The sequence below is a fragment of the Dysidea avara genome, chromosome 3 (genome assembly GCF_963678975.1).
Source record: "Dysidea avara chromosome 3, odDysAvar1.4, whole genome shotgun sequence".
Taxonomy (NCBI): domain Eukaryota; kingdom Metazoa; phylum Porifera; class Demospongiae; order Dictyoceratida; family Dysideidae; genus Dysidea; species Dysidea avara.
In genome coordinates, this window is record NC_089274.1 from 34,200,569 (window position 1) to 34,216,075 (window position 15,507).

Genomic DNA, 15,507 nt, shown 5'->3' on the forward strand with positions numbered 1-15,507 from the left:
GTATCAGATTATTACTACATGGCTGTGCTATATAATACTTTTTAGAAACAGAAAACTTTATAATTCTGCATCCAACTTATTTACAGTGTATATGAATATTCTCACTTCATCTTTTGTTGGTCTCTTCCCATCAATATCAAATGGGTACAGTGAGTCAGTGATCTTTGTAACTGGTTGAGTTTCCCTCCACACATCAGTATGTGGGTTAAGTGGTAACATTGTGTCCAACAGACCAAGACTTCTTTTGCTAATTTTCTTTATCAATTTCTGTAATAAGACCATAATTTACACATTTACTTTTGGTGCACACACCAAAGGGAGGATAAGGTGTATACATATGACACATAGCACTGCTATCAGTACTCAGGAATGTATTAACGAGAAACAGAAGTAGTATAACAGGGAGCATACTTTTGATATACTTCATTAATGCATTTCCTCAGATTTCTTTGATGAAACTTTGTTATCTTCTATAATACAGTGACACATAAAAGGATTGACTGTGGATTTTACTTTATTGACTACTATGAAGTTAAGCTACATAATTATGGACTTGGAAATCAACTGTTTTTATTGAATGTAAAAGATCATAGGTTAGTTTAAATTGTTGTTTTGACTGTTAATAGATACCTGGAATGTTCTACATAGTTCTAAACATATTCATGGATATTATCACTTGTTATAACCATAGCCTCACACTTTGATGGCTTTGATGGTATTCTGAGATGTTTCGAGACACATTATGTCTTTTTATGGTCAGATACACAAAAGAGAAGCTCTGATCACTTCAGCAGAGGAATTCTCAAAAATAAAACATGTACACTTCTATAATTATCCAGTACATACCTGCCGCATGGGGGGACCCCAGAAAACACGGAATACGGAATAACGAACAGCGGAATAACAAAATTACATTCTTACAATTTACTACATATATACAGTCTATAGCATTTATACAATACTCACCTTGTAACAATTCCACAGAGAATCCACTAAGGCAATCCTCAGGGCGATCTTTAAATAGAACGAGCACAAAACTAACCACTCTAGAATAATCTAACTAAGCTAAAATACTTTCTAATACACTTTACTACAAAATCGCTACAACACTATAAGTTCTTTCTGCTACAGCTACTTATACCAGCAGTAACACACGAGTAACTGCCCGAATTTATTAGAATCAAGCTGCACAAAGTGATGTCAGCACTTAACCTTTTGAATTTACATTAAGATTGTTTGGCGATAACAGGTTAGCCAAAGTAGATTATTTCAGAGAAGATTTCTTAGGATGGAGTGTTGTCACTAATAAATTCGGGCAGTTACTCGTGTGTGATGGCTGATATAAGCAGCTGTAGCAGAAAGAACTTATAGTGTTGCAGCGATTTTGTAGTAAAGTGTATTAGAAAGTATTTTAGCTTAGTTAGATTACTCTGGAGTGGTTAATTTTGTGCTAGTTCTATTTAAAGATTGCCCTGAGGATCGTCTTAGTGATTCTCTGTGGAATTGTTATGAGGTGAGTATTGTATAAATGCTATAGACTGTATATATAGTAGTAAAATGTTAAGAATGTAATTTTCGCTTATTCCGTTATTCCGTTGTTCCGTATTTTCTGGAGTCCCCCGCATGGGCTGAAATAAAATCACTGGATCAATTGACACCAGAAAATTAATTATAAGTAGGAAATCCCGAAATAAACAAGCTGTCATTATTAAAATTTATAGTGGAACCTGTTTCAGACAGTTACCCTTTTCAGCCAAAATTTCTTGACTTTAATAGGCAGGCACCTACTATGGAGTGCATTAATTTATTACTCAAAGGTCTATTTATAGAAAGATGGTCTTTCCATACAGGTGGCTCCCAAGACATGTTCCATATCACAATTTCACAACCCTGCATTTTTAAAGGCTGCACCCTCTCTTTACAGCTTGGTAAAGATATGTGTCATGTACTTATGTAAGTCAACCTATGGCGGGCTAAAATGTAATGAAATAAGACATGATTGTATATGTTAAGTCAACTACAACTACAAGCCAAAGCAGGGATTATTCCAGTTATATAGATATGGTATACAATCATGTCCCTTGTTTTGCTTCACTTAGCACATTAATACACACTATATTACATATACAAATTGACAGTCATCATTATCTAAACAAACTAATTATCTGAACATTTGTCAAACTCTGGGAACAACAGTATTTGCATATTCAAGGATCCACTGCATACAACATGAAAGTACCTTTTCTATACCACACACTCTCTCCAGTGTATCACGAGCACTTAGTCTAACTTGCTTATCTTCTTGCTCTTCAGTATCCATAATGCTCCTAATAGTTAATAAGAAAAATCCTGGAATTATATCATCTAACTAGAAGTGTCATCTAGTAATTTACCAAGAGATTCTTTATATGCATCAGCAGCACTAAGCCATTTATATAAAGGTGTCATTATTTAAATTGCTAAATAGCAGAGATCACAAAAATTTATGCATATGTGTTTTCCCACAAAATATTGACTAGAGGCCTCATAGCACTTTGGTAGTGTTGGTTGGGTGCACCTTCAAAGTGACCCAAAAATGGTTCCAATAAGTATCCAAGAAATTTAACACAGATTTTCTACTGACTAACTGACTGACAGACTGTTTCTTTCCTTCGCACACATGTAATTCGGTAATCAGTAATGCTATGGGTTTACTGTTTTCACAGTTAGATGTTATTTGGTCCTGGCATATGATAATTCATGCATCATGGACTTAACTGTTCCTTCTTTGTGTCCCTATAAAGGTGCTGGTTTGTGGATAGCATCTTTAGTTGGAAATTACAGTATCTTAATAAGTGTATTCTGGTAGAGCAGTCAAAAATACTCTAATAGAACATTCATAATGGATTACTGGTATAAGTTTTCTAACAAGTTGATGTTGTGCTACTTCTAAAAACCAGGCACCATGCAGCAAACAAACTTAACTGGAACTAATATTTAGCTTGGATTTTGCTTTGTTGCTACTTAAACAATTGAATCATAGTAATTTGTATTTTGTAATTGATGAAATATTTTATAATTTTGTAATTATGTTGCTAAGCACTGCTAAGGAGGTGTACCTTGAACAAACCACTTTAACCCACTAATAATGCACAGAAGTATCTTCTTAACGATTTTATAGTTTGGCTATAGCATTTATGTATATTCGTTAGGAAAAGCCTCAAATCTACATTCACGTATGTACGGGCCCGCCTCCTTTTCAACTCAAAGGAATTTGTATTACCCAGTAGCCTAGGAGGCCAGCTGTGTTGTTTGACGTCCGTAGAGAGCACTGGGAAAGACCTTCACCATGTCCTTATTAACTTGCTTCACCTGTATTTCACGCTGGTGCGTACATTAATCGCCTTAAACCAAAGCTTACCTGTCTGGAAGTTTATCTCTATTATGGCCTTTCTTTCTCACATAAAGGCTGTTTTAGTGAACAAGGTTTGCTCATGCGGGTGCAGAAAGACAAACAAATATGGAAACATACATACATACACAAACACACACTTTAAACCAGGCGCGTGCCCACAGCTGGCCTTCAGCTGGCTGTGGACGCACGCCTGGTTTAAAAACTAGCATTGGTACCTGCTAGTGCGACTAACTAATGTGGCATAATAATTAATATATTGGGAACCAAGCTATATTCTATGTTGATAACCCTGTTAAAGTACATGATCCTTATGCCATCCTTTTAAGTACACGTAGTGAAATAATGAGAATGCATAGTTAATTAGTGAAACTGTATGTGAGCTAAGGAAATTGTATATACAGTATACTTGGTACAGTTATGTTTACTGGCCTTACTGTCAATAAAGAGAAATTGACTCGTGCAACCAACACAATTTTGCAATTATAGTTACTACTGCATGGCAAGCAAAAGTTTGGAACTTGTCCTAGAACAACACTGGACCAACACACAGATGCATGGACAGATATGTTGGCAATCCACCTGCCCTACCACAAAAGTGCTATAAGAGTCCTTATGAAGTAAGGCGGTTATGTGCCAGTGCTGAAAACCTGATGAAGACTTGCATGGAACAGACAGCTAGAACAAAAAGGTGCATCAAGAAGTGAAAAAAGGTTATGACCTAGGCAGGGATTGAACCCAGGTTGGTTATAATAACTTGGAGTTAAGGGAGGAATTGCCACAGCTGTTTGTCTGTGGTTTTGACAGGAATGTGTAGCTCAACTTTTCAGTGATCCTTCCCTACACCAGTTCCTTCATCACTCTATAAAAAAAAATTTAACAGCATATATTGATTTGCTACAACAACACTTGAGTTGCTGATGGGCATTTAATTTCACTAAAATCCTGTATCGATATGTCTTTTGCATGCCAGGATACCGTGAGCTAAAAGTTGAGTTTAATAAGGTGTTCACAAAAAGGCACCGTTTAGAATGAAAATATAGACCAGCATGTGGATTCAAACCCACGACCTCCTACACACTAGTTAGGCATTCTACCACTTGAACATTTTGTGTTGTGGCTTCCAAAGGAATGTAGCTCAAGTTCTCTCTACACCTTGGCTTTCTACATGTTGTAGAGAACAAACGAAAGCACGCATGAACTTGTGATAATAAACTTAGAGTAGCCGGATGATGAGCACTTTGTTATCAGCACTACTTGTGTCGAATGTCGCCAAGTTTTGTAAACAGTGTGACAGACAGTAGTTAGACAACTTTTCAGCTTTATATATATCTAATCCAAAACAAATTTGGATCCAAAACAGCCAAGCTGTAAAAAAAGAGTGCAGCCATCAGTTTTGAATTAGTCTTTTTGTATTTGTATACCCCAACGCCGGCCATAGGCTGGCTTTGGGCTTTTTTTTAACCTATTTTTTTCTTTACCTCAGGAAGAAGAGAAAGATGAAGTAGATTTTAAATACTTTAACTATTTCTGATTTTATCAGTAAATTTACAAATTATATATATATATATATATATATAATACATATATTACTTGACTGCAGCTGATCTCTCTACTGGATGACTTGAAATGTAACTGAAGTCTCTACTTGTAGATGAACTCTCTACAGGGTGACTTGTTTCTAGCTGAACTCTCTCTGCAGGGTTATCTGTTTGTAGTTGAACTCTCTACGGGGTGATTTGTTTGTAACTGAACTCTCTACAGGCGATTTGCTTGCAGCTGAACTCTCTACATGATGGTTTCTTTGTAGCTGAACTCTTTACAAGGTAACTTTTTCTAGCTGATCTCTCTACAGGGTAATTTGTTTCTAGCTGAATTCTCTATAGGTGATTTGTTTGCAGCTGAACTCTCTACATGGTGGTTTCTTTGTAGCTGAACTCTCTATAAGATGACTTCTTGTAGCTGAACTCTCTGCAGGGTGATTTGTTTGTAGCTGGTATCTATACGGGTTATTTGTTTCTAGCTGATCTCTTGAATTCTCTTTAGGTGACTGCTCTATTAGAGTATCTCAATCTCACACTTGCTACGTTACAAGTCTGTGGGTTTAAGTCTGATTTTTTTACACCACTGAAGAGCCTTTCTAAGATGATTGCTCTACCTGTACAGCAATTATCAAAGCATTACTCCATCTGGTAGGCGTGGCAAGTAGTTGTTTTTTATTAGCTAATCTCAATTGCATAATTGCTACACACTGTTGGTTTTTTGTTGTTGTATCTTTGTGGTCTTTAACTCGATTACTTTCAAACCACAAAAGGTTTGAGGTTCAATAGTTAACCTATTCACCCACCGATTTTCAGCTTCTTCCAATGAGCGGTTTACCTTGTAGGTGTGACAACATATTGGTGTTATTTTTTGTGAATAATCACTAATAACTCTTTGACTGTTTATCGTATTCCAGCCAAACTTGGTACTAAGATGCGCCTTTATACTCCCCTTCTGTGTGCCAAATTTCAAGACAATTGGATATGGAGTTTGTGTTGTATGGCAGTTTTTGTAAGATTACAAAAAGATGAAAAAAAAACTAAGAAACTAAGCCAATTTTTGAAGTCGCATATCTCGGCAATGCTAGAAACGATTTCGCTCAAATTTGGTATGTGGAGTATTGAAGTTGGCAGGTGTGTCCACAGCAAAAATCGTATTGTTTCGTTAAGGCAGCACAAAGCTACGGAGGTGTTAAAATCGCGTTTTCTTTCTTCCTGTCAATATATTGATGGTGTTGTGCGCCGGCTTCTTGGGCCACACGACACACTACCATGTGTTTTGATATATATATAATGTGAATGCAAAACCAGCTTGAAGCATTAAATTTTGAGTTTTAACTGGAGAATTTGAATGGCTATAGCTTATTGGATCACTATACTCCTGGCCATGCAGTCATATAAAAGCTATAGTTGACAGGACTTAAAGGGAGCTAAGCAACCAAGCATACATTGAAGATATTAATTACTTGTATAATCCATAGAGCACAAACTAGTAAATTTTGAAGCATTTGATGTTCAAAATCTGTCAGCTGCTATGGGCTGTGCCGGACCCCTGCATCATACAATATCTCACTACTAAACGTGGAATCCCCCTTGAAAGAATCCTGAATACGCCCCTGCTAATCCCAAAAATGTATGTATTTATCAGCATATTACCACTTGTTTTGCTTTTGTCTTTTAACTCCATAGCTGTGGAGTAGATTGTTTAAAGGCCCTGGTTAACCTATCTACAAAGCGACTGTTAATTATTCCATATGGACAATTACATTCCATGAATATTAATCATTTGCACCACCTATGGTATGTGGATTCACTGTTATACGTACATCCTTTAGCACAGAGGCACCACCAAAAAATTATGTACTTATTCATAAAACCTCAAAATTTTCCACATATCTAGACACATGCATGGTAGTGTGTAGTGCGGCCAAGAAAGCCAGTATGTCACACCGTGAATATGCAGGAATAAACTAAATGTGATTCTCACACAAACATAGCTCCATGCTGCCTTCTCAAATTAGAATCATTTTTATACTGCAAATGCCCTCCACCTTCAGCACCCCACATACCAATGCAATTGTGAAATATGAGTCCTGAAGGTTTTGCTAATTTTTTTCATTTTTCTCTCCTTCTTCATTTAGGGGGCTTGGGATTTAGATTATTCTTTTTGTACACTTTACAAAATCCTTAATAAAATGCAAATATTTTCTTGATCTTTGAGAACGTACTGCAGCACAATCATGTACCAAATTTGGTACAAATCTGACTAATAGTCATAGAGCTGTGAACAATTATTTACAGTAAAAACGGCCAACTTGTTGTCATACCTACAGGGTAAACTGTTTATGAAAAAATTGGCATGAGTATAGGTTAACCATCATATCTCAAACCTTTTGTGGTTTAAAGAAGTCGCATTAACAGCTACAGAGTTACAAAGCAGCAACCAAACAACTGTAAATGGTGGGGTTCTTGAATTACTCTATAGAAAATTCACTGCTGGAAAATCGTCGAAAAACCTTACTGGCATTCAAACCAGGGACCTCCATATTGAATACCCAAATCCTTAATCACTGAGCCATTGCTATTACAGCTGTTCACTTCATTTAGTTTCTACTTTATAAATGAAAATTCTAGCAAAAATCTATTCAATAGTAAAAGTTCATAATTTTGTAGATCTGGAAAATTTAAACTGTTCTAGAACATAATATGTGTGTTCTATTTGAAATCCTCGAAGAAATGTGCACTCTATTAGAACATTACAAAAGTAATTAAATAGACTCTGTAATACAATACTATTGCAATTTCTCTAGTGTTCCATCGAATCAAAGCCGATATTATAGTCATTTTGGTACAGATTGGTGGGCTACTATTAAGACTGTTAAGATCTACTTGCGCCAATCATCATCATCAACATAATCATCATAACAAGTGCTTTGCTAATAAAACTTGTGACAACAGGCTGGAAATCATATTCTAGTCATATTTTAGCATAAGAGGTGCAGATAAAAATTGAGTAACTGCAACTTATCACATTTTACATGAAAATCAAGATACTCTAATAGAACGGTCAATGCAAAATCCTAATCAACAATGAGTACAATCTTTAACAATTATATATACCTAACTTGGTAGGAATTTACTTTGTTATAAAACACTATTGCAAATAAATACAGCCAAATAGAGCTTTGCATTGTGGGACTCGTTTTTGTAGTAGTTACTTAGCTTAGTACAGAGGCTAAGATAGACTAGTTGGTTGTTACTAAATGATAAAGAAGGTATAAAATAATCGTTTGGGCAATTGTGGATGCGTATTTCTACCCACCGCATATCAGCCTTTGAACAGATCACGGAACAGCAAAGCTACTACTGCTACATTGAAATAGGTTAGTAACTTACAGTCCTAAGTACTTACCTTAATATAATAACTTACTTAATGTCCCAATAGCGAAGTTAGTTGGCTTAACTTAGTACAAAAATGATAACAATATAAACTCAATCCCACAATCGCAAGTTTTCTAACATAGCGTGTTGAAGCATAGTAACGCATTAATGATGTTTTAACATATGGACAACGTTTTGATGGCTATTAGCCCACGCTATTAAAGCCACGATTGATTTTCAGATGCTACTGTATAAAACAAACGGGATGAGTTCTCGTTAGTTCTTTCACCTATTAGGTGAGTGCACCCCAAGTGATATATATCACTTATACCACGGCTGCTTGGGATTTTGCTGACATATACACCCGCAGCCCTCGGGCCTGTGGTCCTTGGGCTTTGGGTGTATATATCAGCAAAATCCCTCGCAGCCATGGTATAACCATTAATTAAGGGTGCTCTGTACAGTTCCGCGTATAGCTTCTGAGGTTAGTATAGCTGGGGTTCACTAATGGATTCCCATGGTCACCAGTAATTATCTAATTATTCTGTGGCTTGTTTAATGCTGGCGCGCCTAACGAGAAAATGTCTTTTATGATGAAACAACCTGCCACAAACGAAGAAAGAGGAGGATATACATGAAGGAAGCAAAGTAAGTGTTGTATAGTATCTTCTTCATCGTGGTCTGAATATAACAATCTGTAATTGATCGATTATCTTCCGGTTATGCAAATAAGAAACAACTGTGGCCATAGAACAGCTGCAGGCACCTCAGTTTCTACACCTTGATACTAAAATTAGAACTAGTCCGTCATTTTAGACCCAATAGGCACGAAAGTTTCAGATGGGCAACCATGATATTTATGCATTAAAAGAGCGTTGGTGGTTATTTGATAGCTTCTTCTGGCGAGGAATGGCGTGGCAGTAAAGAAGACTGGTAGTGCCAGCACAAAAGCGGAAGAAGAGTATCTGATAACTGAGAAGCCAGAGAACAAAAATAGAAACGCATGTTTGCTTGTACAATTTTCAATAATGCATTTTTAAAGAATCAAGTCTCTAGGGTGTAAACTGTGGGACTAGTTCTAGTTTGAAGCGAAAAATTATAACTCCCGCCTTCTACAGTGAGTTAAGACATGGGATTTGGACTAAACCGCTCAAAAAGCCTGGGTGAAAAAATTGTGAAATCAAAGGTGGCAGCCGTGAAATGGCTGAAATGATGTCAATGATAATAAATTTTAATAATGGTGTATACAGTACTGCTCACAGCATGTATTTTAGATATAGTACATGTCATTGCAGATTGGCCTTTGGTGACTTTATGGCTATTTTTACACAGAAAATTGTGCATTTCTGTCTTTAACTCCCTGAGGCATTAATTAACTTGATAAACATGTTCCCAAAGTAAATATTGTCCTGAAAGAAACAATTTGGTTTTTATTTGAAGTCAACAGGTGAATTCTTTCCTAAGTTATGATCCTCTTTATTACCTATTACTTTATCTGCCCACGGGTGATTTACATCCAAGAATTTTGCAGTTAATAAAAGTTACAAAAGAGATATCAGATTACTAGTTATGGTCATGCCAGTGGTTAGCACAAAACACTCTAAAATAAAAGTGATTAAAACTCAATCACATATTTTGGCTATGTAACCATGACTTCCAGTGGTGGAACAATGTATGGTTAGTGCTGACAACTTTGAAACAATTAGTGGTCAGACCAAGTGGAGCCATATAGTGATAAAGTACTACAAGCAACAATTTGTAACAACAGTAGCACCCAATGCATTCAACTTTTAGTTTAGTAATATATATATAGTTTCATATGCAGTCAAGACCTAGTTAGGATACCCACAATATGGCTTACTACTATCTTAATGCATCTATCAATATGGAGCCCCACCACTAGTCTCGTGCCCAGCTGGGCTTGCGTTAATGCGCAAACACTGTCTGGTGACAATGCTCAAGTTTCTTGGGCCAGGAAGTGCAATCCAGCCAAAATATTGGCTGGCCAATCAGAATCGAGGAGTTGCACAATCGCATGAATGTATTGGAAGTAGACTAAAAAGCAGACTATTTAAAGCAGTTTATTAGAAGTTACTCTCCTAGGTTAGTCAAGAAGTTTGTTGTCAAGTTGTTTTTTCTGGTCTCACCTTATGAATCGTGACTCGACGTTTCACCAGAAATGAAATACAATCCTCTACTAATACGATAAATGAAGAGCTGGTAAACACCGTTTTCAAACTTTATTCCTAGTCATTTTCGAATGGTATTTCAGCATTTTAAAATGATTATTCAACTCCTCGATTCTGATTGGCCAGCCAATATTATGACTGGATCGCAATTCTGGGCCCAAGAAACTCAAGCATTGTCACCAGACGGTGTTTGCGCATTAGTGCGAACCCGGCTGGGCACGAGACTACCTCGCTACTCCTTCTAGGCATTAGTAGGGCCAATTTTACTGAAATTCTTCCCATTAGTTGGACATTTGACTGCTCAAAATTTTTGGCATTTACTTAACTTACATGCTACATAAAAATTAACCTGTCTCCTAAAGTGCATATTAGTCATGCCATACCAACAGTTGTGCTCCCATGGGCAGAGTGGGGAAAATATAGTGCATGCCATTGTCTTTGGTGGCCATTTTTGCACAGAAAAATGTGCATTTCTGTCTTTAACTCCCTGAGGCATTAACCCATTAATGCCGGTAGCCGCCATATGATGGCATGGCATTATAAATCACGTAGGAAATAAAATCTAGCTTCACTACTATAAACTGTTTAGTGCATGTAATAGTGAGATGCGCTAGTGCTAAAGTGGACACGCCCATAGGCATTCCATTTCTGGGATTTAATTAACTTGATAAAACATGTTCCCAAAGTAAATATCTTGGCGAAAGAAACAATTAGGTTTTTACTTGAAGTCATGGGGGTGTTTAAGCACCTATCAAAATTATTCCCTATATTCCCTATGGTTGTAGGGAATATTATTCCCTACCATAGGGAATAATCTTCCCTACTGTAGGGAAAATAATATTGATAGGTGCATAAAGCACTACTCTGAGGTAGGGCTGAGCGATACTGCCATTTTAGTATTACGATCGATACAAAAGCCACTATTCACGACACTGAATAGTTCATGATACTTACAAATATGTCAATCATAGCTGGTGCTACATAGTAGCATAACTAGACTTGTACCGACACCAGGGCCCAGTGCAATAAGTTGAAGTCGTATTCACAAGTAAAGCTATTAAAGTAGCTAAATTACCGAAGCGATAACTATTTCTAGAGGCGCTTATGGCAGTTTGAAGTGATTTCACAATAACGAAAGGTAATATAGCTGTTTTGCAGCAAAAAATGTGTACTGTTGTCAAGGTCTCGATCGATTATTCGGTGAAATAGTCTTTTCTACTACTCTATTGCTAATTCCGTGGGCGTGACTTGATTGCTGACATCCGGGCCCAGTACGCTACTGGTGCAACATAGTGTATTGCTCAGTATTCCTGTAGGAAGTCTTCAAAAGTAGCATCAAACTAGCCACTGTCAACCTTGTTTACAGTAACAGTTATTGTAACAAGTTATGTTATGGTGTTCACACCTCTCTGCAGGGATAACCAGGTTATGACTTACAAGGATTGTTGAGCCTAGTACAGCATAACAAATGGATTTTTAATGATAATAATGTACAGGAATGGTATCACGATAGTCAATAACAAAATATCGCGATATATCGCTAAAACGGTAGTATCACTCAGCCCTACTCTGAATACTACATACCCAATGCCCATAGTCTGACTTATGCAACTTGCCAACACAGCCTGACTTATTAAACTAGCCTCATCACCATTTCCAACAAACCTATAAAGTTTAACTAATACTTTACTACAAAATGGTCCCTTTCTTTCTCCTGGTATATCTTTATTAATATCAGACCTCAACTAAAGTCTACACTGTAATGGTTTCAGCTAACTGATCACTACTACAAAGCATCCACAAGTCACATTAAAACACTCAAACAAAATAAAAACATTAAGAAATAAAAATGCAATAGTCAATCTTGCAAACTGATTGATGGATATGAGGCTCTAGGATCCCACCCACTGTACTATCACCATTCAAGCATATGAAGAGGTAAGTTTTACAGTTAACAATCAGTCAGTGGATGTGGTTCCATGTAAATGCAGATAGCAAAATATACTTCCTAGAAGTGGATGTGGCTTCGTGCATACCTACAAACTTCAACCATAGATTATAGACACATGCTTCAACACACCTTACTGATAAATTAGCATGGCAGTATCACACATTATAAGTGGGTATGGCATGAAAGAAACTGCCTGCCCCAAAACTCACACAATTAGCAATTATTTATTCAAAATATTTCCAACATTTTGACAGAAGTACATCTATTAACCTAAACAAATCGTACGTATATCTTATGTAATATTATTTGGGGACCCCAGTATATCCTTGATCAACAAAAAGTATAAAGATAAATTGATCTGGTAGGCCACAGGGGTAAGGAGTCGTCAAGGCGGTACTGAGTAGCCAACGTCAATTTTGACAAGAACTGTCCAGGGACCATTTAGCTATGACTCCTCCAGGACCATTCGTACGTTGACGGAACTGATTACTGCAAACATAGGCACGTACGGGCACGTAGTTTCGAGCGTAGTTTAATATAGCAACACAACAGTTGGATCGCTCACTGAATAGATTCCTTGGTGTTCTCAGCTACACACGTTTTTCTGTGTTCAGTCTCACTGTTCGCACTGGAAAGAGACGCCATCCTTGAACAAGGCGTGTCTGATTCCTGGACTACTGAACTCGACGGTAGGGAATTATGGGCATCTGATTTATCGCGCAGACGCATATAAGAACCCCGCGGCGGAGTCTATGGATCAGTCGTGCATTCTGAAAACACATCATACAAGATACATATAGTCTAGCTACATTAACTAACACACGATGGAAGACCATCAAAGGTGGCATGGCAAGGAGATAAAAGCAATTGGAGAGTCGGTAATTTAAGCCAACAGCTCCATGCATTGCACGCACCATGTATATAGCCGCGGCTTCCTGCACTGACAGAACATGAGAGTACAACACTGTACATGGGATGTGGCCTCTTGAATCAATAATGACAGAGATGTATATGATCATGACTGGCCAAGAACACTTAGTTCAATGGTATCGTAGTAGCTAGCTAATGGGGAGTTCCTAAATCTGTCCAGTAAAATAAATTTGTAAATCTTCTCATTACCGGGGTAGTCTCTAGATCTAGAGTGTCAGCTCTACCCCTCTACTGCATTAGTTAATTGTATTTTGTGATTATGAATCACAATGTCAGGACATGTACAGTAATATAAGATGTTATAATATAAGCAATGAAGGGATGGTTGCCTCATGAAATGAGTATATAATATTTGTAATGGTCTATTGATCAGAGGGTTATATAGCTAGTTAGATAATGCATGGCTGAATGTAATTACAGTACTGTTGGTAGGCAGATTTATATAGGCTATCCAAGTAATGATGTTAACATTTTAGGCACACACATGCATGTCTTTCATATCTCCAAGAGAACAAATCTCCATTTTATACATGGGGCCGGTTTTGCTGCATGAGCAAATTGTTAGGGTTAGTATTATTAAGGCCAAATTTTTTTGGTCTCATAGGTGGCTGTTTTACTGCAGCTGTATCAGCAGACATTGCTAATGCTTTGTTATTAGACCACTGATACATAGCATTGGCCCTAAAACGGGACATGTACACCAAAAGTATCTTCACATGAAGATGAATACAAGCCATCAATAAGCTCCTGTCACTCAATGAAGACGTTGCCCACTTTCCTTAAGTGTGTAGAACTTTATTAGATACTTTAGAAGCACACATTTGGAATTTGATAATGCCAAAATGACTTGTTACCTCTATGCTTACAAGAGGAGCATATAATGTTAGTAAGGTAACTAATTACTTATTTATAATAATATGTTGCATTTGAAGGATCACTGAACACACGTTGCTGCATGAATTAATTTGATCAGGGATCATATAGAAATACAAATAGTGAAACAAGGGAGGTTGCCTATACCTGAAGATATACTGGTGGATATTTTATCCCTATGATTGACTTGGGGCAAGATATATACTTAATTTAACAGATCAATGATTACTGTATGCACTACAATCGTTTAATTAAACTATACTGGGTGAAGTATAAACTTTTCTAGTAGAAATTAAGTCTTGCACATGCTGGCTAATATGGTTCAGTGAGAAGACCACCAGAGTTGGGGTAGTTACTTCAGAAAAGTAACTGGTTACTCTTATCCCATGTAACTTAGTTACAGTTTAAAAGATAACTGTATCTAGTTACTTTCATAAAATTAATAAGGTATGCTTGTTTAACTTTTGCAAAATAATTATTTTGCCAAGAGCACGTACACTTTCTGAAAATTATGATTCTGTAGCCATTTCAGTTCAGTTCAACTGTTATGTCTGCATACTCAAGCTGAATCATGAAGAATAGTACACAAAGTGTCTAGTTTATGTGGCTGTAGCACAAAAATTGAAGTGCTTTTGCTAGCCTTTAACAGCATAATTACCTATGGTTACAATCTAACTAGTTACTTTTCAGGCAGTTGTAACTGGCTACAAAGCAATTAATTAGTTATATTACTAGCTACATAACTTAGTTACAAAGTAACTAGTTACCCCAACTCTGACATTCCTGGAAAATTAAACTATCGCCCCACCCCCAGGATTAGTACTGCATATGGAAACATTTTCTGAATCTGTTGTGAATACATTCAGATAGTTCTTCCCAGATTTACATCGCATGGCAAATGTAGAGAACCTAAAATTATAGGGTATCGGAGTGATTCTGTATTTGTGATGGTATCAAGGCTACAGCCCGTCTAAATATATACAGGGATTGAGAACATAGGATGCGACACTTAATGGCAGCTGTTAGTTTACCTGTCCATATATATCGTGACGAATATCTACATAGCTATTATTGTGTAACTATCTTATGTGACTAGTTAAATGTCACTGTACATACAATTGCAAGAGATAAGTGATACAATTGAAGTTCATGCAGTCTTTCTTCACTGCATGATAGCTAAATAGATCTTCTATAATGGACACCATAGGACACACACTAAATAGAGGTTTTCCCTTTTAGTTAGTTAAAAGA

At 36.9% G+C, this 15,507-nt stretch overlaps 1 protein-coding gene across 5 annotated transcripts in view; it reads right to left on the reverse strand.

The window, feature by feature from the left end:
- Positions 1 to 13,165, reverse strand: part of LOC136250807 (protein unc-13 homolog 4B-like) — a 98,413-nt gene extending 85,248 nt beyond the window's left edge. For 4 of the 5 annotated variants that reach the window (XM_066043108.1, XM_066043107.1, XM_066043110.1 and 1 more), the window contains exons 1-3: positions 13,019 to 13,165; positions 2,240 to 2,327; positions 106 to 267 (exon numbers count right to left, since the gene is read on the reverse strand). In XM_066043108.1, coding sequence (XP_065899180.1) covers positions 106 to 267; positions 2,240 to 2,327; positions 13,019 to 13,098 — 330 coding nt within the window. In that variant the 5' untranslated portion in view covers positions 13,099 to 13,165. Of the gene's footprint in view, positions 1 to 105; positions 268 to 966; positions 1,015 to 2,239; positions 2,328 to 13,018 lie in introns of all 5 variants that reach the window. The other variant, XM_066043109.1, reaches the window with a different exon arrangement.
- Positions 13,166 to 15,507: the final 2,342 nt, after the last annotated feature.